The 25,887-nt window shown below is 34.6% G+C and overlaps 1 protein-coding gene and 1 long non-coding RNA gene across 5 annotated transcripts in view; one reads left to right on the top strand and one right to left on the bottom strand.

The window, feature by feature from the left end:
• SESTD1 (SEC14 and spectrin domain containing 1) overlaps positions 1-25,887 on the top strand; it is a 60,683-nt gene that overhangs the window by 28,125 nt on the left and 6,671 nt on the right. For 3 of the 4 annotated variants that reach the window (XM_035331035.1, XM_035331036.1, XM_035331037.1), the window contains exons 5-13: positions 892-1,005; positions 7,438-7,551; positions 9,461-9,555; positions 10,428-10,483; positions 12,978-13,189; positions 16,603-16,725; positions 19,913-20,107; positions 20,721-20,835; positions 21,883-22,042. In XM_035331035.1, coding sequence (XP_035186926.1) covers positions 892-1,005; positions 7,438-7,551; positions 9,461-9,555; positions 10,428-10,483; positions 12,978-13,189; positions 16,603-16,725; positions 19,913-20,107; positions 20,721-20,835; positions 21,883-22,042 — 1,184 coding nt within the window. The remainder of the gene's footprint in view (positions 1-891; positions 1,006-7,437; positions 7,552-9,460; positions 9,556-10,427; positions 10,484-12,977; positions 13,190-16,602; positions 16,726-19,912; positions 20,108-20,720; positions 20,836-21,882; positions 22,043-25,887) is intronic. The other variant, XM_035331038.1, reaches the window with a different exon arrangement.
• On the bottom strand, positions 534-25,542 carry LOC118169625. Its single transcript, XR_004752202.1, has 3 exons — positions 25,415-25,542; positions 4,727-4,739; positions 534-545 (listed from the first exon to the last, which is right to left on the bottom strand). It is a non-coding gene; the product is annotated as an uncharacterized LOC118169625 (long non-coding RNA).

Here is a 25,887-nt window from a genome sequence, read left to right as displayed (position 1 = left end):
AAAAGTAATAACTGTTTTACTGTAGAGGTAGTCATTTCTTAATAGAGAAAGACAATGGTATGGCCTTTTACAATCACAGAATATGTGTTCTGTACAGGAAGAAACAATCTGAAAAGAGAATGATTTCTTCCCTCACGTGAGTGTCAAGTTCATTACCAGCTTAAAATGTGAGATTGTAGATCTTTTTCTAAAACAGAGTATTAGTTTAAATAATACAGAAGTATACTCCTGACATCAACAACTATGAGTAGTAGGAATGTCTGCAAGGGACAGTTGGCACTGATAGTGCATCTAAGTAGGCTTTGCTGCAATATGCTGTACTAATTGGTTTCCATTGAAATTGAGTGTAGTAGTTGATTTTGTTGCATATAATAGTTTCAGTCAAATTATATCCTGGATGCTATACAAAATAGAGAGGGGGGAAAAAGTGCTAATTCCCAGCTAGAGAAGTTCATAATAACATATTATTTATAGGTTATTTTCTGGTCTCAGTGGTCAAAGAAAATGCAAGATACAGCACACTGAAACAGAGTAGAGAATGTGGACTACTGCCTTTGTACTGCAATTTTAGTGAAGCCAATCATTCATATTTTTCTGTATTAGTACAGCATGGACTAGTGGTTAGACTTCAGGACTGGGAGTAAAGACATTAGATTTTCTTTGCAGTTCTGACACTTTTTTTGCTATGCAGTTTAATGCAATCTAATATTAAGTATGATGGAGCCAACACTGGGACATAGATGTAGAAAAATTTGTTTAATTTCTGTCTGCAAATGTAATTTTTTGAATAGATGGTGACACTTAAATGGAATTCAGTTCTGTGGAACAAGAAAGCTAAATCTTGAATGTTTTACTAGTTTCTTCCCCCTCTCATCCCAATTTGTTTTACAGAATGTTGTTCCAGCTGAAGTATCACTTGTTTGTGTAGTAAAGCCAGATGAATTTTGGGATAAGAAGGTTACACACTTCTGTTTTTGGAAAGAGAAAGATAGACTTGGCTTTGAGGTATGTAGAGTTTTGTCTTCTTCAGTCAGAAATGCTATTTTTGGAATACTAGAATAATTGGATGCAAATGAATGTCATCTTAAAATAGTTTTATTTTAGATGCTCAGCGTATATCCTTAATAAACCACTTTTTTTTTTTCTGTTTTTCTACTTGAAAAGTATATTAAATGTAGTAATTTCAAATTAGAAATCCTTTCCTCAGCAAGACGATAAAACTGTATGATACGCTTGTCTGATGTTTTGACCAAGAAATTGCTGCAGTGTTTAGTGTGAAATTTGTTCTCGACTTTTGTAATAAATTGTAGAGATGCATTGTTGTATAGCATCGCCAAATCAGTAGTTACTATTTTGCAGAACATCTTATTGCCGCTGAATACCTCTCTCACCTTTAATTTTTTTTCTGATATTAGCAACAAAGGTTACAGGGTTTTTCAGCTTACCAAAAATAAGCTGATAGTATTACCTCATGAGGCAGAGTGTGTACAAGAGATTACACACTATGTTATCAGTTCCATTTTTTTTATCTTTTGGGAAGTTAATGGAAACTTCAGTTTTCCCTATTTTTAGAAAATTACCCATATCATCAATCTTTCCAACTGTTTTTGAAGCTAATCTCGTTTGAACTACGACAGGTTTGCTGTGTTTGCCAAATACTAAAATGCCTGCTTTTTTGCTTTTTTGGTACAAGGCACTAAGAAAGCATCTTTTTTTTTTTTTTTTTGTGAAAGAGGTTGAAAATAAAAGATTTTTTGCAACCTTCTCTTACACTGGTAAGTTCTCTCATATGGTAAGATTATAACATTCTTGAATACTCCTGTAGAAAAGTTAGTTCAGGGAAAATAAGAGTTGGAAGTCGGCAGCTATAGGTTATGTAACTAATAAGAAATATAGTCCTATATTAGGAAAGAGACTATCATCCAGATAAAACTGTTAATTCGTATGATTTTTGTTCTCTAAAGTCTTTTATCAGACTTTATGCAGAATAAGTGGCTTTGTTTCTTTTTTTAGAAACAATTCCTGCATGTCAAAGTGGTGTGAAGGAGTGGAACAGATGGCATGGGTTCCAATTTTCAGTCAAATGGCCATCCCTTTATTTTTTCTTTTTTTTCATTGCATTACTTCATTTTCATTCTTGTAATGTGCTTTAGAGCCTTATAAGTAAGGAAATCCTACATCTTTGTCTTCAGGATGTTTATCTTACAGAATAAGATCATATTTTCAAGTAGTTCCTTAAAGACACTTTCCTTTGAAAAGTAGCCCAAATACGATAGAGCAATGCAAAGAACCCCTGAAAGCCCTGTCTGTGTTTCGGACAACTAGGTGTTTGTTAACAAAGGTAATAAGGTAATAAAGGTAATTTAGTGCCTGAAGTTAAAGGCTGGAAGTGGTTCCAACCGTGATAATATTGTGACTTAAGGTACAGTTGCGTTCTCCTGGGTTTCACAGATGTCTGTTACCTTCACCTAAATCCCTTGAGGGGACTGGCAAGGTGGTGTAGTCAAGGTTTCTGTCTTGAAATTCAGCATGTAGCAGCTCAGTCATAGCTTGTTTCATCACAAGCAAGATTACCAGAGCAAAAAGAGATGAGTAGGTGATGTCCACCTCTTATATGCTAGTCAATTGTTTGTAGCACATCCAAGATGAGCATTAAGAAAGCAACTGAAGCAACCATCTGTACTAAGAAGTTTATTGTTTTAATGCTGAGGCACCAGAATTCATAGTTTTCAAACTTTTTTTTTTTGGACTTTACCAAAGTGGATATAGCAGTTATACATTTCTTAAATAATCAAAATGTTGTTTATTTAAATGCATCTTTCTTCCTCTGCATGTATCTTTTTCTTTTTTTAAAAAAATTTAATCTGGAGCTGATGAGTCCTATGCTTTAAAAGCCTGTGCCAAATCAGAGAATTGTGCCTGTGGAGCTAGAGTACATAAACCTGTGTTTAGGTCACTTTCTGAATTCAGTTCTAAAGAAAGGTATGTTGAAAAATATCAGGTTTTGTGTGCCTATTAGTCTTTTCTCTAGGATGCAAAAAAGGTAATGTATTGTTATCAAGAGCCCAGAAGGGCAATAATTAGGCACAACTGTTGGAAAGTGAAGGTTGTTGGGAGTGGAGCTGACATTCTGGTGGGTATCTAGGTTCTGCTTTCTGCTATTGGGTTTCTAGTATTCCAGATTTTCTGTATGATACTGGCCAGATAAATATTTAGCTTGTATTTCTCTACCTTAATGCTTAATCAAATAGCGTTTCAAACAATGTTTATCATGAAACAGTAGGATTTTTGTTCTAAAGAGGAGAGGTCTTTTTCTTTAAAATTGTGGCAATGAATCACTGTCAGACCTGGTAGGTGGGTAGTTATGTTTAGTCTGTTTAAAGTGCCATAGTTATTCTTGAAAAATCACCAGGAGGATAGTTGAATCCTTATTTCATTTTTCTGCAGGAGCTGAATTTGCTGAGGAATGAGCACAGCTAACATGGGGGTGAGGGGGCAAAGATGAATCAGATTGTTTGGAAAACAAGTAGGATTCATATTTGCTTTTCAAAGAAACAAACAAAAAGAAACACATTACTGCTTTTTACAGAAAGGCTGCCTTCAGCATATTTTGAAAAATGAAATTAGGAATTCTTTGCTTTAGATTTTTCCACGGGCTGAAGTGCAAAGTTATGCTCATAATCTCTGCCTTGTTCGTAGAAGATTCCTCTGTGTTTTCCAAAGCTGTTTGGATATGTAAGCTGTTGGCATAATAGATCATCAAGAATCCATCCACTAAGAAAAATGATTCTAATGGTGAATCACAGTGTCCTAGAATATCCTGGGTTGGAATAGATTCACAAGGATCATCAAGTCCAACTCCTAAGAGCATAGGACATTATCAATGTTCGGTGATAATCAAACAGGCTGTGACAGGGGATGAGCTTTCCAGTCTTCTCAGTGTTTCCTGGCAGAATTTTTGGGATATGGACAAAAATCCCTCTAATTAGTCCTGTTTGAATGGAATATGTCCAAAATTACCAACCTGTGGCCAGATAGCAATGATCAGCTTTTTGCATTCATTAATAATGCCATTTTAAAATGAAATCATACATTTTAAGAATGATAGATTATGTTCTAGTAATTAAACTTAAAAAGTATTAGATATTTTGATGTGAATTTATTAAAATTTGTAGTTGAGACAATGGTATTCTGTTCCTCTTGAGAAAGTAACTTCATATACTTTTAGAGAAGCTACATTTGTAGTCAGCTACCTTGTAATATAACAAATTGGAACAGAGAAATGTTACCATACATATTTAAAATTCTGTGCATATGTGTTCTGGCTGTTGCATTTCTGTCCCTTTCACATAACATCAAACAGCTATGGCTGTCCTCTGTGAAATTCAGTGTGTTTTTAGATTTACGGTTTTATATAAATGTCTTTTAGGAATAAGATATTTTTTTAAGGGATGACACCAACTATTCTTTTAAACTAAATCTATTTTTTAAGAACTTTTTTAATCCTGAGAGTAAAACAAGGAGTTAATCCCCTTACAGTGCTTCTATATCTATTCCTCAGTATAATTTTTTTTGCCCTGATGATAGGTATAGAATATTATTATTCAATTTGTTTAAATAATTTTCTTAATGTATCCCAGAACTGGAAAGTACTATTCATTGATATGGAGCTACAAAGATCAATACAGATACTTAATCCATTCAGAATATCATATATTTGGATCACATTAGTTTAAATACTGTATTATCGAGGAATATGTTTGTTTTTTGGAATGTTGCCGTTTCGTTTTAGATTCAGTAGCATAGCTGTTGTGGTGTCATATGCTTCAGTTACAAGTAGCTTGTAACTGAAATTTTACACCAGCTTGTCTTCCAGTAGTTTTTGGTTTTGACTCCGTAAATGACTTTTGTATAAAGGAGAATTTTTATTCCCCAAAGGAAGCTTACATGGATGTTTTTATCATTTGGGGGGATCCTTTTGCATGTCCTATTGAATATTCAGTAATTTCCTTTGCTGATTTTGACATCTGCCTCCATCTGGTTGCAGAAAATTGATGAAAACGGGAAAAAAATAGAAGTGACGTAGAGGGAGAGGTCACCTTTGTACAAACAGTATTCAGAGCTCTTGCATTATTAGAGATTAGTGTTAATGGCACTGTTGCATCAATCAAAATCATGCTACTAGATAAAAATAACTGTAGTGTCCAGAGGAATAAAAATACAGCACTTGTACTTTTCCCCAAACAATTGTCTGTATTATTTCTGAAGAGACTTTAACAATGTTTTGGCAGGCCAATATTGTCGATTAGAGTAGAACAATGATGAGAGGTGTTACCACTCTTCTAGGTTATAAAAAGAAGTGAGTACAGATGGTGACAAGCTCTGATCAGTACCAAACGGGACACGTTTGAAACCTGTTACCAGTCACCTTACTAGCTGTCACTTTGTCAGAAGGGGTGGGCTGATTGGGAAGGGAAACAAAGACTTATGGATTCAATAGGTAGTACTTTTCCCAGTCTTTGAAAGACCCTGTCTTACCATCTGTACAGACCTATTCATTTTTCCCTTAGGAGATTTAAGCTGTTCACATTATAGTCTGCTGTCCAAAGGCTTTTGCTTGAGATAGAAAAAAAATTCTAAAGCCACCATAATAAGATCACTTTGGAAAAGAAAAATCAGTCCAGTTACAAGCAAACAGTGGGATACTTCTATTTTTATAACTGTAAATTATCTTCGTTTATACCTGTGTCTTAACCAGTATTCAGAGCTGGCAATAGAGATAGCAATGGGAAGCCATCACAGAGAATGGCAGTCTTCACAGAGGAAAGAAATTAATGAAGATTTTTCTTTGTGTTCTTTATGTTAAATTGTGAAATTCAGATGCAAAGAGGATAGAATGCTAATTCATAAAGAAAAAAATGGCAGAATGTGGTGATCTGCCATTAATTCTCACAGAAGACCAAAGACAATTACTGAGCTCAGATTTTGAAACAGTTTTAGGGATCTGACAGCAACAGTTGGTATGCTGTAAGTGCTGGCCTTACAGTAGAATTATCTAGAATAACTAGAGACAGTCTGAGACAATTTTATATTAGTGTGTCTTTCAGAAGGGTCTTACCTGTTCTACAACATCACACCTTCCAGTTTTCAACCTTTTTTTTTCCTTGCCTCTCATCCAGTGTTCAAGTTGAGATCCGTGGTAGCTAACTAAAACAGGAATTCAGAGAAAGTTACTAATGTAAAGCAAATGGAGGGAGTTAACGTTAACACTGTCACTAATCTAATTCAGTACAAGAGCTAGATTCTGTTGAGGAACCTCCCTTCCACTTCATCAAAATTTCAAATGATTCCTTTCCTTTTTTTTGAAGTTTTCAAACAGGCTTAGTGCAGTTGTTGAGATAAGTTAATAACTCCATTAGCTCAAAGTTTTTGAACTGTAGAGAATAAATGTATTTTGGAGCAACATCATAAGTTACAACAAGGCTTACTATTGGAAATTTTGTCATCTTCAAGATTTTGCTAATAAGATGCAAGTGAAATTTGTGTTTTAATCAAATCTTACTTGTGGGTGTGGGTGGGGAGAAAGATTTTTATCTCATGTTGCTAATATTTGTTACATGAAGGTTTTGATTTGCTAAAAAATATATTTTTTTAATGTCTCCATGGAACAAGTTTGTAAAGTGTATCCCCTGGTCTTACCCCTCCCTTAAAGTATTTCAATAAAAACTCAGACATAAGCAGTCTCAGTGCAGTCCATCCTTTTATTGAGGCAGTTTTCTTTTTTTTTTTTTTTTTTTAGAAGTGGTATTTCAGTGGTATGAACCAGCTACCTTATTTACATTTGTTTTACTTCTTTAATGTCCTGAATGAGTAAATTAATTTTCTTTTTTTAACTGAGAGGCGTAGAAACAGAATGTAAAAACTACTTAAACTATAAATATGTTCAGCACATTTGCACAGTAAATAGGGGTGCTTAACTTGTGTGGCATAAAGGACTGCAAGAGTGTACTGCAAACACTTTTACTGCAAGAGAATAGTGCAAACAATTCTAAGTACTTTGCAGCGTGATATCCTGCTACTAAGTTCACTAAAAATAGATCATGTGAAGTATGGCTTAAGAAGCATCAGTTACCACAAAGAAAACAGCCAGGAACCATGTTTATTTCTCCTGCTGTACATAGACAAGGTGGTACAGGTGATTCTGTTAAAGGATTATGCATGAGATGTAGGCTGCATATCAAAACTACATGCCGGGCTTAGGTCCCAGTTAACTGCAACCAGTCATAATTGATGTAAGTGTTTAGCAGTAAGAGGGTCCCTTCTTGTGAATCACAGAGAAGTTCTGTTCAGTATCTCTGGACACTTAGCACAACTTGTCAAGTACTTAAGTATAAATACTGCCTACACCTGTACCTAAAATTTCTTCCATTGTTGCAGGTTATTCTAGTATCTGCAAACAAACTGACTCGGTATATTGAACCATGCCAACTAACAGAAGATTTTGGAGGAACTCTCACCTATGATCACATGGATTGGTTGAATAAGAGGCTGGTTAGTGTTCTCTTTCTTTCACATGTCTTGTTCTTGATCTATGAATTTTAATGTGTAGGGAGTGTTAAGTGTATAGATTTTTTCCTATGCATAGTATTGCAGTTCAAATGGATGAATATACATAATTACACTGGATTTTACTCAAGGGGTGATTAAGCTAATTTAATCAATTTATTGAACTAGCTTGTTCTTTACTGAAGCTCTCTTAGACCATCACTTTAGAAGAGCCTGAATGTATGGTACAGTGGCTGCAAAGGGAAACTTGCCTACTCATAGGAGAAATCCCAAGCAAGGAGGAAATACTTGGACTCTGCAGGTGTTTTAAAGTTTTCTTATGCCTCAGTTCCTGTGGACTGAGAGCCTGTCTTTAAGCTGCCCAACACTGAAATCTCTGTAAGTGCTGTGGATACAGGAATGCAGTAAATGTCTAGGAGCAAATACTTCCCTAAATCATTAATATACACAAATTGCTACAGTGACTGTAGGTGCACATAGTGCTGCAGAACGTTTCTAATCAATTCTCCACTGGTACTTGTTTTCCAGTTGATTGAATCTTCAATACAACATTTAATCTTGAAAGAAACTGTTCTCGTGTGCAATGTGTTCTTCAAATGTGTATCCCCCTCTAGGATCTATAGGTGGGATTCTGGACACAAATTCTCCACAGTGCTTTCCAACTCCCCAGAACCTTCAAAAGTACAATGCAGCCACTCTCATAACAGAACTTCCCCTGAAAAAATCTGAGGGCTATACTTTTTTACCCATCTGGATCTTAGCAAATTGAGATAAAAGTGTTCAGACCCAAGGGCAGAAGGACAGTCTACAGCTTTTTTCTATTGGACTTTCATGAGGAGCAGTATGTGTGTGTAGACTAGGGCAAGGCACCTTGTTTCTGCTCTTCCTGAAACCAAGAGAGTCTGGGCACATGTTAGGGCAGAGGGAGGGAAAGGGATATTCGATACCTTTGTCGTCTTTCATTTTTGTCTGGTATATACAAATCTGGATTCTGCTACTTATGTTCACAGAGTTGATAAGCACAGTATTTCCACTGTAGCTGGGACTTCTTTATACCTTTTAGTTCTGTGGATTTTTGTTTTGTAAACCACTCTTTTATAAATTAGGTTTTAAGAGCTGTCTACCTCGTCCTTCTTGTTTTTTCCTGAAATTTAACCATTCCTACATCAGTTAAGGAAACTTCAGCTCTAGACCATGAATTAATAAATTATGAACATGAGAAAGACCTGAAAGTTACTGCCTATGTGAATCACATAATTCTGGTACCAGATCGTGTCTGGTTCGGTTAAAACTTTGTTCTAGAGGAGTCATGTGAGCAGTACTCAATGTCTGACTAAACAGGCCCTGCTATCTATACACACTCCTACATTTGAAGAAACTGATTAGGAGTATTTTTAATGTATAACTACTCCTTTTATATGTTATTTATTACACTATAGCTCTTATTTGTAGCAATGAAAAACTGTCATCTTCACAAAGTTGGTTATTTTAATCTGTTCAAGCGAGCTGTCGGATGTTTTTGTAACATATTCATTCAGCATTATTCTTAAGATTTACTTAAAGATCGAGGCTTAAATGAAATGGTAGAATATATATGTCCATAATGCTTTAAAGGTTTTGCAAAAATCTAAAGATTTGTCAGTGTTTCAGAATTCAGCTCTTCTTCGTTATATTCAGTGTTCTATTTCTTATTTCCCTAAGGAATCTTAGTGCTCCTTAGTGTTCCACGAACAACCCTTTTTATTTTCTGCTGTTTTTACTGTGCCATCTGAATGTTGGGCAATAATATGAGAGTTGAAGTATATTATCAGAACTAGCGGATAAATTTGTAGTGATGCCTTCAAATACTGTCACTTAAAATTGTTTTTCTAAATGTAAAACATGTTTTATTTAGGTATTTGAAAAATTCACAAAAGAATCAACATCCTTACTAGATGAGCTTGCTCTAATTAACAATGGAAGTGATAAAGGAACTCAAGAAAAAGAGAGGTGTGTGGTTAGCTTCTTGAAATTAATGTTTTTGATATAAAATTTCATTGGAATTCAAAATGATATTGAAAATGCAATAATATCTTAAATGTCATACAAAATATGTAAGGAAATTTTCAAAAATACAGACTACAAAATTTGTGATGTATGCATGCTCGCTTAGCTATTGATTGCATGTAGCTGCATTTCTGGTTTGATGAAAATGAGTACAAAAAGTGAGAGTTTTATGACTGGTTGTTTTTACTGATACTTAGAATCCAGATGGGGGAGAGGGATTTACTCCCAGTACTTTGCTTTCTAATATGTAGTTGTGTACCAGATGTAAATAGGCTCCAAAAGAAACTAAAGGGCTATAAGATTTTTTTAATGAGGGTGTTAAGATACGTATCTAAACAATGTCAAAGGCAAGCTGATGTTTTTGGTTATTTCCTATGACTTCGATAAATCATAGCTCTTTCTATAGATTCACAAAGAGCCTATTTGGTTAAGGTATTAGGCTGGGATGCATGATATTTGTATTTTGGTTTTATACTTTGTTGGAAGTGTCTTATAACAAACCATGCACAAGCCGGTGGGGCTATGATCTTGTTCAGTTATCCCTGCTGGCTGGCCACATTTAAGAACAAAGCCGCTGCCACTGTTATGCAGTTCTGTAAACTATGAATGCAGCTGCTTGTCACTTGATCTATTCTTTACCAATTGTGTAGTATGTAATATATTAGTTCTTTGGGGTGTGAAGGAAGGAGAGGTGTGGAGGAAAGTAACACACAGTCTCTTAATGCTTTGTAGTAGCTCCGGTGTTGGTTAGAAGCCTTGTAGTGCTACTGTATTAGAAATAAACGATTAATAACGTGTTTATTACTTTATTCAAGATCAGTAGATTTGAATTTCCTTCCATCAGTTGATCCTGAGACGGTACTGCAGACCGGTAAGTTGAAAAATGATCATGTTGGTTAATCAAGTTCATTATTCATTTTCATGCCCCGCATGAAAGCGCAGAGGGCACGGTAACTCTCTTAACAAACATCTCAATGTAATAAACTTATCAATTAACCTAATCTTTAGGTTAAAAAAGAAATCTTAGCAAATACATGGAGGAATTCCAAATGATACTTGTCTGTTTAAAATAGATTTTAGTAGTGCTGATACCATCTTCACAGTGTTACCATAAATTAATAGGTTTAATTTGAGAATACATTGCTTCTAGACGAATCTAATATGTTTGCCTTATGTAATGAATTAATCTCAGTAGCTACCAAATGGCTACAACGCAAATAGCATTTTCCTTATCAATTCAGATAATTTGCATCAGCCTTGTTCTGAGTTGACTGTAAAAGTGAAACATAGTCTTCTGACTCTTCACTGCTTGGAATCTCCCTTGAACCTTAAACAATTAATTTTCTTTGAACAAAATGTTTTTTTCAGGTGGATTTCTTATTCACCATAAAGCACAGTGGCACTGTTGATTTGGAGTAGAAATTTGATTAAAGATGTGTGCCTTTGTAGAGTATTAAGTAATGAACCATGTTAAGATGGTGATCAGAGTCTGAGGAGTGCTCAGAATCCTTATAGCCTCCTACAGCGTGATGTGTGAGTCATGTAATATATGCTACAGAGAACTGCTGGCTCTGCATGCACTCTGTGCAAAGTTTTAGCTTATTTAGATGCGGAAGAATATTGTTTGAGTTAAAAGGTGACATCATAGTTCCTTTCTGTAGTCTTTAAAGCTTTTAAAATACAAAGTGTCTGTAGACACTGATTTTAGTCTAATTATATATCCTCCTCTAATGGTAAGATGTTTGGACAAAACATTTCAATTTGTTGAATAGGTGGCTCCCACAGAATTTTGGAAGCATTGTCTGTTTTCTTAAATATTGCGTAAAAAATGGTTGGAGCTTTTAAAATTTAATAACTTTCATCAAGTCATGGGAGTTCCCCACAGATAACTTTACTTTTTTTTTTTTGTTGTTAGCTCCACTATATTGAAAGTTAGAGAATAATCGTTTTTTTTCCCTGAGTAATTTTCTGTCTCATAAATGCAAATATGAACAAACCAAATGAAAAGAAGGAAAAATGGTAAAATTTGTTGGGGTGATGTTCTAAGGTTTTGCTTTCACAGGCTCCAAATCAAAATAAAAACTGTAGTTCTTAGTTTGATAAGCATCTAGTTTTTTTTTTTTTTTTGGAAAAAAAAAAAGTTTTTATCTTGAAAATGCCATTTAGTGCTGAAAAAATACAGTAAAAATCAAAGTTATCCTAGTATAGCTGACTTAGAAAAACCTTATACTGCTTGCCCTGCAGCTATCTGTGTCTTACAGAGTTTTGTAAGATGGAATAAAGGATGTTTACTTCCATAGCATGGCAAAATGTATTTGAATTCTTAAGATACGTTCATCTCACAATAAGAAATGCAGAGTAATTTATAGTTGCTTTCTACAATCTGCAAAGCCTTTGGCATTTTGATTGTCTAGATGATACTGGTTGAATTTAGAGTCTATTTTTCTGCATTTTTCTCGAGGTACTGTAATTACTATTCCGGTGTCTTTTGTTTGTTTGCTTGTTTTGGTGAACTGGCATGTTACCATTTTAAGACCTGAACGTCTGATGAAGGTTTGGCAGATTTTTACTTGTATGCCAACACTTTACTGACCAAACACTGTTTTATTTGATAACTTGTTCATCGAGCTTTTGGGAGTACAAATAGGTTATCTGAGTTGACTAGTAGTATAGTATTTATATGCAGAAAACTTTATCACAACTTAACAATAACTTACATTCTTTGAACAGTTTAATTGGAAGACTAAACACCCAACCATGCTATTTTCATGACAGTCTTTGCACTGCTGGGATTCTGTACCATAACATGGTGTTTAAAAGCACAAATTAAAACGTGAGGACAGTGAGAAAATATTTTTAATCAAAATACTTTGGATTCAGCTACGTGCTTTCATAGAAACTTATGTGCATGTTATAAAATCTTGTCAGCTAACAGAAGTGATATGTTTAATTTGTTAGTGCTTTTAGATTGTTCATTTATTCTAAGAATACAAATTGTATGAGAGAAATACTTTGGGTGCTACACGATATTTTGAAGTAAACCAGAATACTTGCAGTTGTTTCTGACTCAGCATTGTGCTTTGCAAGTGTTTCTTATATTATTGTTAGTGAATGTTAAATTCATGGTATCTCTGTTATATGTCTTAAATATACCACGTTTCTGCCCTGTTTTATGACTGATATAGCCCCACAGACTGCCTTGTGCTCTGCATGTTAATAAAATTACATCATTAAATGTACACAATTTATGAAAGATTAGCTATGGAAATGTACTGCCGGGTGGCCTAAAAATACATTTGCTGACTCATCATTTGTGTGCTTGTTTTGTACCCAAATTAACCATACCATTATCCATTCCTTTAAAGGCCATGAGTTGCTATCTGAGCTACAACAGCGTCGATTTAATGGTTCAGATGGAGGAGTATCATGGTCTCCAATGGATGATGAACTACTTGCTCAGCCACAGGTCATGAAGCTACTAGACTCCCTCCGAGAGCAATATACCCGCTACCAGGAAGTTTGTAGACAACGTAGCAAGAGAACTCAACTAGAGGAAATTCAGCAGAAGGTAATGCAGGTAAGGATGAAGTTGTTTTTGAATGAGGTGGGGAAGAAGGCTTGATCTCAAATCTCAGACTGTGTTCTCTGCAAAACTAAAAATCAGATGAGGAGCTTCTTGCTATTCTTCATGATTCCTTTCACTCCTGAAACTGTAGCCTGCTAGTTTGACTGGATGCTTTATGTTTTGGCTACTAGGAGGGACTTTCTAAAGATTCCTCTGATACATGGGGCTGATAAGAATGCAGAGCTCAGCTCAACCTGCTTTCACCCCCACGTTGATGAACCTTCACGTTGTCCCTTTGTTGTCTACTGTGACAACGTACTCTTACGTTGTTAGAGGGTAGAAACCTGACATGTTAGCAAAAGAAAGAACGTTGACAAATGAGACACAGTTGACTGTAGTTTTGCTTGAGAGTTGGAAAACTTCCCTGACACGTTGTCTGTTACTGAAAGGTCCTGTTACTGAAGGTAAGCCATCATTTATTCCTTTATTTGTCTAATGCTTGATGGTTTAACTAAGTTAAAGTGATTTTAACACTCTGTATTTTGAGGTTACTCTGACCAGAATGAACAGAAATCTTCCTAATCAATTGTGTGTTAAAGGTCATAATGAATTGATCTGGTCCTTTGGAAACAGGCTTGTAATTGTCATTTTCAATATCTTATCAGCATAGTCTCAGTAGAGATAAATTAATTCAATTTCTTTGATTATTTCTCAAGTGTTCATTACTTGAAATTAGATTTATATGTTTTTAAGCTTCTGCGAAGCTTGACTATGCAGACAATTGAATGGATATTGCTTTTAACCTTTACACAGTGACATTTCTATAGCACGGCGAGTGCAAATCAAGTACTCACACTTCAGTGTTCCAGGTATGGGAAGATAAAAACTAATCAATCTTGTTATTATTTCTAGGAGTAAAAATATTAATCTAGTGAGAGGAATCTTTTTCACTTGTGTAGTCATTCAGATCATAATAAAAATAAATAAAAAAAACGTAATCTTCTAGTATTTTGAGTTGGAAATAAAAAAAAAAAATATGCAAAGGGTTCACCAGTACAGTACAGTACTGTATAGAACATATTAGTATGACAGGGTATATAATGGGGTGATGAGAATTTTATTCCCTGTGGTAAAGTTACAGTGTCTGAACAAGATGTGCTGATTGAAAAAAGAAATTTATAACTAGCTTGGCCAACTGCCATTGTTAATGCATTTAAATAACTTGTTTACTGCGGCATCAGCCTCATTCTGCAATATTTTTATTAGAAATAGTCTTTTCTTTGCTCTGTCTACACTGCGGATGCTGCATAGTAAGTGAACTGAGTCTCAGTACACAGCAAGAATGTGCTTTAATATTTTACTGAATTAATCTGTTTTTTGTAAAGTGCATTTTAAAGCTCTCTAAATGCTATACAAACAAAAATTACTAAATCTATAAACTGATGTAGTTTCTTTTTGGCTTGTGGGGAAAAAAATTGATCTGATAGAGAAAAGTAAAGAAGGTAATGATGGACTGTTGGAGGTAAACTGAAGTGGAATTTATTTTGTCAAAACAAACAACTTACGGTATAACATGCAGTATTTTCAGTTGGAACAAGTGTGTACAGAGAAAAGTTACTCGCTGTGCTGCTATTTTTTTGTTTTGATTTCCTGTTATTTTCATTACAATTGCATATCTAGTCAACAATTAAAAGTATATATTTTACAAAAATAACATTGCCTTACTCCAGCTCCCTCGGTGACTCTTCTCAGATCAAATATTTGTCACACAAGGATGTTCACGTGCTCTGCTAAGCAGTAGTTTGAAATGAAGTGGTGGCCTTGGTCAAAGTGGAGACTGCTAAGCAGTGGTCTTGAACATGTTGCAGGTGTGAACCCAAACCATGGTTTCCGTATGTGAGCTGCCTTTGCCATACTGAAGTTACAGTAAGCCATCTAGGTGCCTCCAGTTCAGGTTCCTACTATATTTAACAAGGCACAGCAGAGATGGTGAGCACAACACAAGGTTAATCTTGAAAAAGAAAAAAAAAAATCAAGAACAGTAGGGTTCCCTCTGACAACTGAGGGTTACTAGAAGCAATAAAAGTAGGGAAACCCCAGGATGCTTTTGGAACAAACATTGTGTGTTCTGAAATGGTGCTGCTTGTAAGAAGGAGGCTGGGGGGGAAACTACAGACATAATGACTAAACATGGAGTGAATTGAGTTACCTTTGGTAAGGATGATGGCTCTTCTTGCTTACTGTTACAAAACAGCCTAGCAGCACTAGAAAAATTGTCCAGTTGTCTCCTGGGTGTTTCATTGCTCTTTATAGTTTACGGTGTTGCACTGTTACTGTATTTTTCCTGAAAAATTTTGGATCTGTTCTGTTGTCTTTGTTTAAACAAAAGATGCAGTAAAAAATCATAGAATCATGGAATCATTGAAGTTGGAAAAGACCTCCAAGGTCATCTGGTCCAACCATCCTCCTTTTTCCAACATTACCCACTAAACCATGTCCCTAAGTGCCATATCCAACCTTTGCTTAAACACCCCCAGGGACGGTAACTCCACCACCTCCCTGGGCAACCCATTCCAAAGCCTAACCAAAGAAGAAGCTGGCTTCCACTGCTCTTTCATTAAAGTTCAAAATATGGGGGTATTCATAGATTTCCTTACTTCAGGACTTGGTAGTAAGAGACTTTCTTTAGGTTTCATTATGGCTGTCTACTTTCTAGAAATTTAAAGCTTTATTTTCCCTTAAGGTATAATTTGGTAATTCAGATGTGTATAAATTTGAGATGCTCTGCTTTAATTTAAATAATATTAGCAAAAATGAGAATAGTTGTAATAATAATAAAATCTCATGTCATAATCCAAAACTCTATCATCAGGACCCTGTAGAGTTCTGCCAGGGCAGATCCAATAAAATGATGCCATTAAAACTCTGTAAGAGGCTTATGTAGTTTGAATGGAGCAAGATGAACAAAATAAACATCTAAAATACTAAAGGTGTAAATTCTAATTTTGGAATAAATATCATGTACTTGCATGTTAAGATATTCAACAAAATTGGGAGAAAACTCTCAGGTGTGAGGTTGAATACAGCTGTGCATTGTAATTTAGTTTTAAAAAAATCATGTTTAAGTGTCCTTATCAAGAAAATTGTGTTTTAACTTGTTACTGACAGATATGAAGTGACACCAATCTTTGCTAGCTGCCACCTGCTTTTATGGAGCTGTCAGGCTAAGGTTAATGAAAAGTAACTTCTACATATTGCTTTTGAAGATATGAATGGATTTAACAAGATGACTTCCATAGTTTATATATATATATATATATATATATATATATATATATTTCTGCTTATGTTAGAATTATTTTTATACCAGTTTTCATGTAATTGATCTGCTGTTTTGTTCTTTGTCATTTTTATCTTATTTACAGGTGGTTAATTGGCTTGAAGGACCTGGATCAGAACAGCTAAGGACCCAGTGGGGAATAGGTGACTCAATTAGAGCTTCACAAGCATTGCAACAGAAGCATGAAGAGATTGAGAGTCAGCACAGTGTGAGACTTCATTGTCCTTTTCAAGTAGCAAAACAATTCTAAGTGCTTGCAGTAACATAATGTTTTTTGGTTAGAGTACCTAGAAATTTTGGATAGTGAATGATCTTACAGTTTACTACCTAAGCAATTTAGGAACTTATGTTTACTGCATGTAGATGTTATTTGTTTTCCAGTGCTACAAAATAATGATTACTATTTATGATTTTTTTTGTTTGTTTTATTATGGTAGAGCATTTTTTTAATGTTTCATGTAGAACAGGTGGAGTGTTTTTTTTTTTCTCCCTGCTTCTGGTTGGGCAGGCAAGGGCTGAGAAATCCTATACTTCTTGGGTGAATAAGTTAATATTTTTCTTTATTAAACTACATTTACCGGAAGCTGAAACTGGCTTAATGCTTTCATTGATCGAGATTTAAAATATACCTTTTGCTCATCATGAAATATTTAAGAGACTGTTTTGTAGGTTTACTGAATGCCTTTGCTTCTAAGTTTCAAGACTGCCTAAGGTTTCAGTATTTTTTTTCCATTTATTATTAATAATGATAATTTATTATTACTATTATAACCAAGATGTGAATATTCAGTGTTCTCAAAAGGCCAGTTGCCCACAGCAGGTTTCCTCTTGTCTGACTTTTTGAATGTAGACACTGAAAACTAAGCCCACTTTTCCGAAGTTCCCTTTACAGCTGTGGCAAAAAAAAAAAAAAAAAAAAAAAAAAAAAGGGAATAAAGTATTTTTATTTTTGAGAAGAAATAAAAAAAAACATGCTATAATCTGAGAAACTGTGCCGTAGACTACATTGCTTCTGTTGGCTACATCTTTACTATGCTTTTGTTGCTCAGATGTAGAAGCGTGCATTGTAGGTATTTGTCTGTTTTGGTCAAGTGATGTCATCTCCTTTGTGTTTCCATTGCTTTAAGCTCTTTGAGTAATGTTCTATGTTGAAAAACAGTATCTTCTGGAGTTTAAACCATCTTATACTTAGAATCCTAATAAAAAAAAAAATCCACTGCATTCTTTATTGACAAAAATAATTAGGAAAACCTTTTAATCATACTAGCACTTCAGACTAACAAGAGAAAACAAGTTAGAATAGACTTTGTTCTCACTGTCTGTAGCATAGAGAGCTATGCTTTAGCTGTGGCTAAGTACAGTCTTTGAAGTCAGTAAAATCCCAGTGAAGTTTGCAATATGACCTATAGCTTGCTCATTGCTGTAAGGCACAGAAAATGCCAAACATTTCCGGGTTCTCTGGTTCTGGCAGGATTTTGTGGAAACAGAAAAGTTATTTTCAATTTTTATACCAATGGTAATTATTAGGATATTGCTTGTATTTTAAAGACAATTCCAAAGATGCAAACAAGATTTATCTTGTTTAGATTTGTTAACAAAGTAGCCTTTTCTGCTTCAGTTTTGAAAGTGGGAAAAAAAAAAGGGTATTTGTTTGTTTTGTTTGGGGGTATACCCATTTCCTGCCTGTTTTATTGATGGGCAGTATACTTGAGCTGTTATTTTTGAGTGAGTCTTGGTCTTTTTTTTTTTTTTTTGCATAGTTGAGGTGTCATTAACATCTTTTATATGTCCCCAGTGGAAAATATAAGAAATACATATTTTATTGGTAATTATATTATAAATATTATATAATTATTAATTAGATATTATATTATAAACCATATTGTATGGTTTGCCAGTCTCTTAATTGCACTGATAGCTTGCTGAAAATCAATTACTACAACAATTTTACTTTCTTTAATGATGAAAATAAATTGTTGATCTAGATTTTTTGTTTGACTTGCCATATTATATTTGATTTGTCATGCTTGGTAAGCTTGATTTGAATGTTCAATATCTAAAGGTAACAACAAGAGTTATGTTGTGTAAACTGAGTTTAATGAGCTTGTGTATCTGTATCTGTAGCACAAGTGTGATGATAGAAGATTTTTCCATAATATGTCCTTCTAGCTGGCTCTTTTGGGGTAGATGAAAGATTTCTTCTGCTCTTAAAATTTTGGTTGATTGCTAATTTAACTTTTTTGTGACTTTTTTTTTCCTTATTGCATCTTCTTATATTCTTTCTTCCTGTGAGCAGATGGTAGAGAAAGCTTTGGGTAAAAAGAAAAAAAAAAAAAACACACAAAACCATGAATATTTATATTCTATATTTTACATGCTTTGTAAATAAATGAAGCAAAAGCTGAAGGCATAACTTTAAAAAAAAAAAAAAAAAAAAAGACAAACACCCTCACTGGAGATTGACAAGAATACTAATTCATTCAGATATTTTAGGCCAATAGATGGTGCTGTTCAATGTTGTTAGAAATGCATAGGGCATTTGAATGTCATTTTACTGCAGGCTAAAATAAAAGCTGTCGGGCAAATGTTTTATTTTTTGGGCATCTAAATAATGCAAGATGTGAATGTGATCTTGACGTATCAAATAATTTTTAAATCTCCTGGAATTGTTAAATATTTGAAGTACTTTCTTTTGCAAATATACCACCGTGACAACATTAACTCCTTTGTATGCATTCAGTAATCAAAGCACTTGAAAATGAAGTCTACACATTTTGAATTGAGTAGTATAAAGCTTTCCTTAAATAAGGAAGAAGGGTCATCTGGAAGTTTCTATATACGGAAAGCCATTGTATTTAGAAGATGATGATTACTTTCACTTTGTGAACAGCAGTAGTTTTTTCCTAAAGGTTTAGGAAAATTACTGCTGGTTTCAATTGTGTCACTGAAAGTAACATCTATATAGTCTTTTGAACACCCTTTGGAATGGCTTACCACTTGTCAAAAATTGCTTTATTCAATATAGCACTATAGACATGTAAGTATTAGAAGTTTGTTTAAAAATGGTGGATTTCTTCTGTTGGTTCAGTAAAGTAGTTTGAGTGGGAGTTTGTGCTGGGAGCTAGTAACTATGCTGCTTATGGTTTGTAATTTTCCCATCTTTCTAAACCATTTTTTATGTTGCTGTACATGCATTATATAAAATGTGCTAAGCACCTTTTGAGTTGATTTAAAACTATGAAAGTTCTCCTCTCCTGTGAGATTTCATAATTATAGTGTAAGCTTTAATAAAATTATTTTAAAATGTGATTATTTATTCATCTGCAGTTAGATGCATGCCATATGAAGAGAAAAATGTTTGGTGTTATTTTAATAGTATTTTTTTGTGTCTGTAGGAGTGGTTTGCTGTTTATGTTGAGCTTAATCAGCAGATTGCAGCTCTTCTAAATGCAGGGGATGAGGAGGACCTCGTGGAATTAAAAGCATTACAGCAACAGCTGAGTGATGTGTGTTACCGGCAGGCCAGTCAGCTGGAATTCAGGCAGAATCTATTACAAGCAGCACTTGAATTTCACAGTGTTGCCCAAGATGTAAGTTGTTCTTCCTAACTTTTCACAGGCTCACTTGTCAATGTGTTATTAGTGTAGTAGTGTAAGCTTTCAGTACATTGGAAAAGATTTAAGGAGGGAAGACATAGAACGTCACTTGGAAGATGCCCTAAGACTTCATTTACTGATTGAAAGACTGGGAAGATCAATTTCCCATTTTTGGGAGAAAAGTTCATTGTGATATATCTTACATTTCAATAGCATTTGAAACAGAATGGCTAGTAATTAAAAAAAATATAGTTTTGCTCTTGCTTTTTTATTAGAGTCATGTGTGTTACCTGTACCACGATGATATATTCTTATTTTAAAGACTATTGGATATACTCTTCATAGTTTCTTTTAAAAATTGATATTTATTCCTTTTCTATAGTTGTTTAAAGAATCTTGGCTTTTTTTCCCCCATCTAGGGGTATATGCTTTTGGAATTTTATAAGCAGGTGGGAAATTTATTTCTCACCTTGAATTGATTTCCTAAAGATGCGAAAAGACACTTCTGAAATGTCAGACTCCCAAACAATTAGGAAGCAGATTGCAGACCCAAGCATCTCAATCCCAAAACTTCTTTTTAAACACCGATATTTGTTTTTTGTTTTAGTTGTCTCAGCAATTAGATGGCTTACTAGGAATGTTGTGTGTAGATGTAGCACCAGCAGATGGAGCATCAATTCAACAAACTTTAAAACTACTGGAAGAGAAATTGAAGAGTGTTGGTAAGCATAATATTTCTGCATTTCAGACGGATACATTCTGATGAATGAATTACAGCAAAAAAGTGTCCTTGCCCCCCACATCCCTTTCAAAAAGGACAGCAGACAAAGAAAGGAGTGTCTGTCTCTTCAGACTTATAGCCGTGTAAAGTTCCACCTAACTACCTTTGACTTGCTGGTGCTATCTAGTCTGGGGAAGTGTTCTGGAGTTGTCTTTTAAATGTTTTACTTGTATTTTATCTATTGGTTATATGCCATTACTATGCATTCATCTGTTAACAGACTTTTTCCCACTAATTGTTCTTAATACCTCAAGAATATAGTGCTTAAATTGTTTTCTCGTTTTGTTCCAAGAACTGACCTTTAATGACTAAGATTTTTTTCCACTCGGTTTTAGAATGTTTGTTTCTAACAAGTATTTTGCAGTGTTTTGGAATGTGTATGTTAATAAATGCAACACTTAAGATTGTTACACTGTCAAGCTTATGTGGAAGAAGAATTGTAAAGCAAAATTGCATATGGTAGAAATAGTTATGGTTAGACTTTAACAGTGTCTTATGCATAAAACAGATACTCCTTTAGGAGAATGAATAGTAGACCTACCAAATAATAAATGCGACAGCAGATTGTAACTGTTAGCATATTTCAGTATTGAAAAATGTATCAACCATATCAGATGCATTATAAAATATTAACTCCTGACATGGTGGAACGTTTAGGTTACAACTGCCTAGCAGTGATGAACATTATGGGTATTGTGTAACTGTGTGGATGAAGTATGTTAATTAGCTTTTTGTATGCTGAAAATTTAACACTCACTGTCAGCTTTTATTCCTTTTCTTTTTATCTGCTAGATCATAAAATAGCAAAGACTTAGCTCTTTGTTCATCTGGAAGAATACTTGTGCAAACTTGGAAGTTGGAAAGGGTAGAGAAATAGATGTAGTAATGTCCATTTCACTTTTCAGAGTTTCTATTTCATTTCTTCTCTTGACTTGGGGAAAAAATAACAAATGTGAAAGTTAATTTTTTTTTTTTTTTTTTTCTTTAGACTTAGGCCTGCAAGGCTTGCGTGAAAAAGGTCAAAGTCTTCTTGATCAGATATCTAATCAGGCATCCTGGGCCTATGGAAAAGATGTGACTATCGAAAACAAAGAAAATGTGGACCACATCCAAGGGGTGATGGAAGATATGCAGCTTAGAAAACAAAGGTAATAACAGTTATAGTAACTAAGATTTTCATGTACTGATTAGTCATCTTAAAATATCTCTTTAAAGAATCATCTCTTATAAAAAATATTTTTAAAAAGTCATCCTAAAAATTCTCTTTTTAGAGAGACCATTTTGCTTTATTTTCAGTTAAGAAATGTATTGCAATTTATACTATTCATAATATATTTCTTAAAAAGACAAGTTTCCATATCTGGTCTACTGGAGCGTATTCCTAAATCCAGGCACCTTTGCATTTCAGTATTTGTTGGGAGAATTTGAATACTTTCCTACACTCATAAATGTTCAAGAATTACACATTCCTTTTATATGCAGTTATGGAACAGATGCAGGAGAGCTTCTAAAAATTATCTGTTTGAGATAATAACACCAATATACCAATACTACAGTAGTGATCGTGGCTCTAAAAGTATGCGGTGGTAATGTTCCAAATTTTCTCCTTCCTTTCCCCAACCTCTACCCTTTTAGCTCTATCCCCCCTGACCAGCAAAAGGGAGGCACAGAATTCAGCTTTCAAAACATGTTTGGTGTTTTATTGAAGTTTTGGAAAAAGATAGAGTGGGGGATTAAATTTTAGTAGAGGAAAGTGCTGGGGAGAATTGTGAGAAGGATGGATTTTGCCATTGTTCACTTCATCCAAACTTTCAATTGATTTTTTTTTTTTTTTTAAGATATAATAGGGTACATTACTGCCTTCTGCTCTATCCCCAGTCTGAGAGAATCAGATGATGATGCTCATCATTACTGTTGTAACACCTGAGACAATAAAGTACTCTCCATAGAAAGTGCCTGAACTTTGCGGATGATGATTGAACAAAGAGGGGCAGCTAGGGAGCAACGAGGTTTAATGTGTGTCAAGTTGCTCATTTTAGGAATTACTTCTAAACACAATTTGTTTTCTTAGGGAACTCAGTGTAAGGAACCACATATTTTGATAGCACTTAAAGAACATCCTGTTTTAAGTATGTCCTCTGAATGCTGTTTACTTGTGCAGCACTGTTGTTTAGAGGACCAATTGCACAAAGTTTTAGAGGACCGTGCGTCACTGCAGTAAAACAGCAGTTGGAATTCAGAAGTAAGAAAATAAAAGTACATAGGAAAGGGAAAAACTTGATGTATGTAGTGATGGACTCTGAACTAGCTGCTGCCTCAAGAGATGAAAGTTGGAGTTTTTTCAAAAAAGTAGTGTTTTGTCATACTGTGAGAAGCAAGTAGAATCCTAAGTATTATTAGGAAAGGAGTTGAAAACTAAAAAGAAAAGACCTTGGTGCCACTGTATTGGTGTTTGGTGCGTTTGTGTTTTAAGCATTTTATAATTCTTGTCCCTCTCCTCAGAGGGGATATAGAAATGTAGGAAGTCAGAGGACCAAAAAAAAAAAAAAAGGCAATAAAATGCTTAGACAAAGGTATGAAACGGCTTTCAGATAATGAATGATTAAACTGAGGATCTTCAGCCTGGAAGGGAGACAAAAAGTAAGATAAAGGTCTGCAAGAAAGAGTGATCCAAGGAAAAGATAGGGATAGGTGTTTTTTTCATTGCCTCTTTCAGTACAAAGGCTGAAGGCATCAAATGGAACTGGCTTAAACACTGAAAACTAAAGCTGGTAATTAAGCATGTAAATAAGCTGTGGAACTCTTTGCCACAAGATTGTTTAACTAGTTTCAGGAAGAGTTTGGACAAATGGTGGGAGGATAAACATATCAAAGGTCTTTAAATATAGATGCAACTTGTGCCTCAAAGTCAATGGTCTGGGAGTTGCTGGCAGCAAGCACACTTGCATTACTGTAAAATATTGCTGTATACTTAATCTGTTTGGATGCTCTTTCCTAAGCATCTGCTATGCCTATATGCTTAAATAGGTCTTTAAATGCTGCCTCAGCTCTCTAAAGTCAGTTACATTACATGCCTGTAATTCTTACAATTGTATGAAGTGATTTGCGAATCCCTTGGTTGAGAAGAAAAAGTCCTGTGCATTCATATTTATGAGAGAGCAGATAAAGGCAGCAACTATTTAGATGATGCATCTCTTGATTAAAACCTTGTAGGACATTGTTTTAGCTCACGTCTTCTGTGTTTCAGTCTTTCTACTTCAGCTTCAGCAAGGATCTTATAACCTCATGAATGTGTTTAACTTGATAAGGTTTCTAAACTAGCAGGGTTTCTCATTCTGGCACATTCTGAATCCGACTTAATTGTCAGTATCCCTGATCTTAACCCGGTTGCTCTAGGTTAACCGTAGCTTCTTGTACCTGGTGTAGTGATTGTTGGAACTTTACCTGCTTTTGTGTTCAGTTTGTGAACTAGATTTTTTAATGTAATATTCCAATATATCAAGTGAAACTAAATGAAATTCAAATCAAGACTGAATAGAATTTGTACATTTTATTAATTTTATTGTTGTAGTATCCTTCAGATGGTGAGAAGAAATTGGAATTTGAAATTCAGAATGGGAAATTAAATTTTTATTAGGTTCATGTAACTAATCAGCATAGTTTATTCCAGCTAACAAGATAAGCTTAACCAGCCACGTAATACTTCTTATCACAACACCAGAGGTTTCTTGGTTAAGTACATACAAAGAGGGGTTTAACAACAGTCTTTTCTCATCAAAAAGATGTTTGTAGAGAGAAATAGAAAATAGGTGGTTGGGAAATTAATGTAATTTATTTCTGCCTTCTGACATTTATTTGCAAAAGAATCAGTGCGACTTTACTTAGACTGAACACAAAATTGTCTTAAGTTATAATTGGATAAAAAAAAATTTTATTACTTTTATTAATTTAATTACCAAATTGTCATTGTCCACTGAAAAGCACATAAGGGCACCATAGTGTTCAGTAGTATTTTTCTGATATTTCATTTTCCTCAAATTCAATGGAATGTTTCTTATTTACATACACATACAAGTAGCGTAATGTGTATTTCTAGGGACATTTTTTCTGCCTTATTTATGCTTTCAGAACACACAAACTCTTTCCCTTCATTATTAGAGCAACAAATTTCCTTTCTGTAAGCATTACAGCACTGCAGGGTACTTAACACAACACAGGATTATAATGAACTGTTCTTTGGAAGTGCTTATGTTTGCAACCAGTTTGAAAACGAGAGATGTGCATGCGGTCTTTAGCGTTGGCTTATAGTGCTAACTGTTGTTGACATTAGTGATTTGATTTGCTGTTTGAGGCAGGGGTCTGAATCTTGCTGTCTACTTAGGCTCTGAAATTGAAGCAGAAAGGTCATTTTGCTAAATGTTTTAATGTTTAGCTCTCACGGTTGAAGGAAAATGGCTTCCAATACTTGTTAATTCTGCCTACGCAAAACTGCAAAATGTTCTTAATTCAGAGCAAGAGACTTGGAATTAGAATCATAAGGGTTCAATTGCTGCAATCTTTAGCTTAAAAAAATATATACTGTGATTTTAAACAGTTTACATTTTATTCACCAATAAAGCTTTGTCACCAGCTGACAGAACAAATCACAATTATGGGAGGTTCAAGACAGCTTTTGCCTAGATATTTCAGCAGGAAAAAGTCTGTCTTAGCCATGAAAGCCTCTGGTCTGTAAATCTCACCGGTGCAACAGAGTAAGGAATCTGAAATGCAGCTGGAAGGTCATGTATCTACTGCTGGCATTACTTTCTGTAGCATAACCATGTCTGGACTTGTTAAGATGATGATGTCTGTGGGTTGTAGTGCTCAGTTCTTTTTATTGCTTGCTTGTTTCTTATTATTATGGCAGGCAGTATTTATTTTCATCATTCTGAGCAGCACAAAAATGCTTTGGTCACCTTTCCATGAACGCTTGCATTTTAATGTTGCTCCTTGA

The sequence above is a fragment of the Oxyura jamaicensis genome, chromosome 7, assembly GCF_011077185.1.
Source record: "Oxyura jamaicensis isolate SHBP4307 breed ruddy duck chromosome 7, BPBGC_Ojam_1.0, whole genome shotgun sequence".
Classification (NCBI taxonomy): domain Eukaryota; kingdom Metazoa; phylum Chordata; class Aves; order Anseriformes; family Anatidae; genus Oxyura; species Oxyura jamaicensis.
This window is presented reverse-complemented; position numbering and strand designations above follow the sequence as displayed.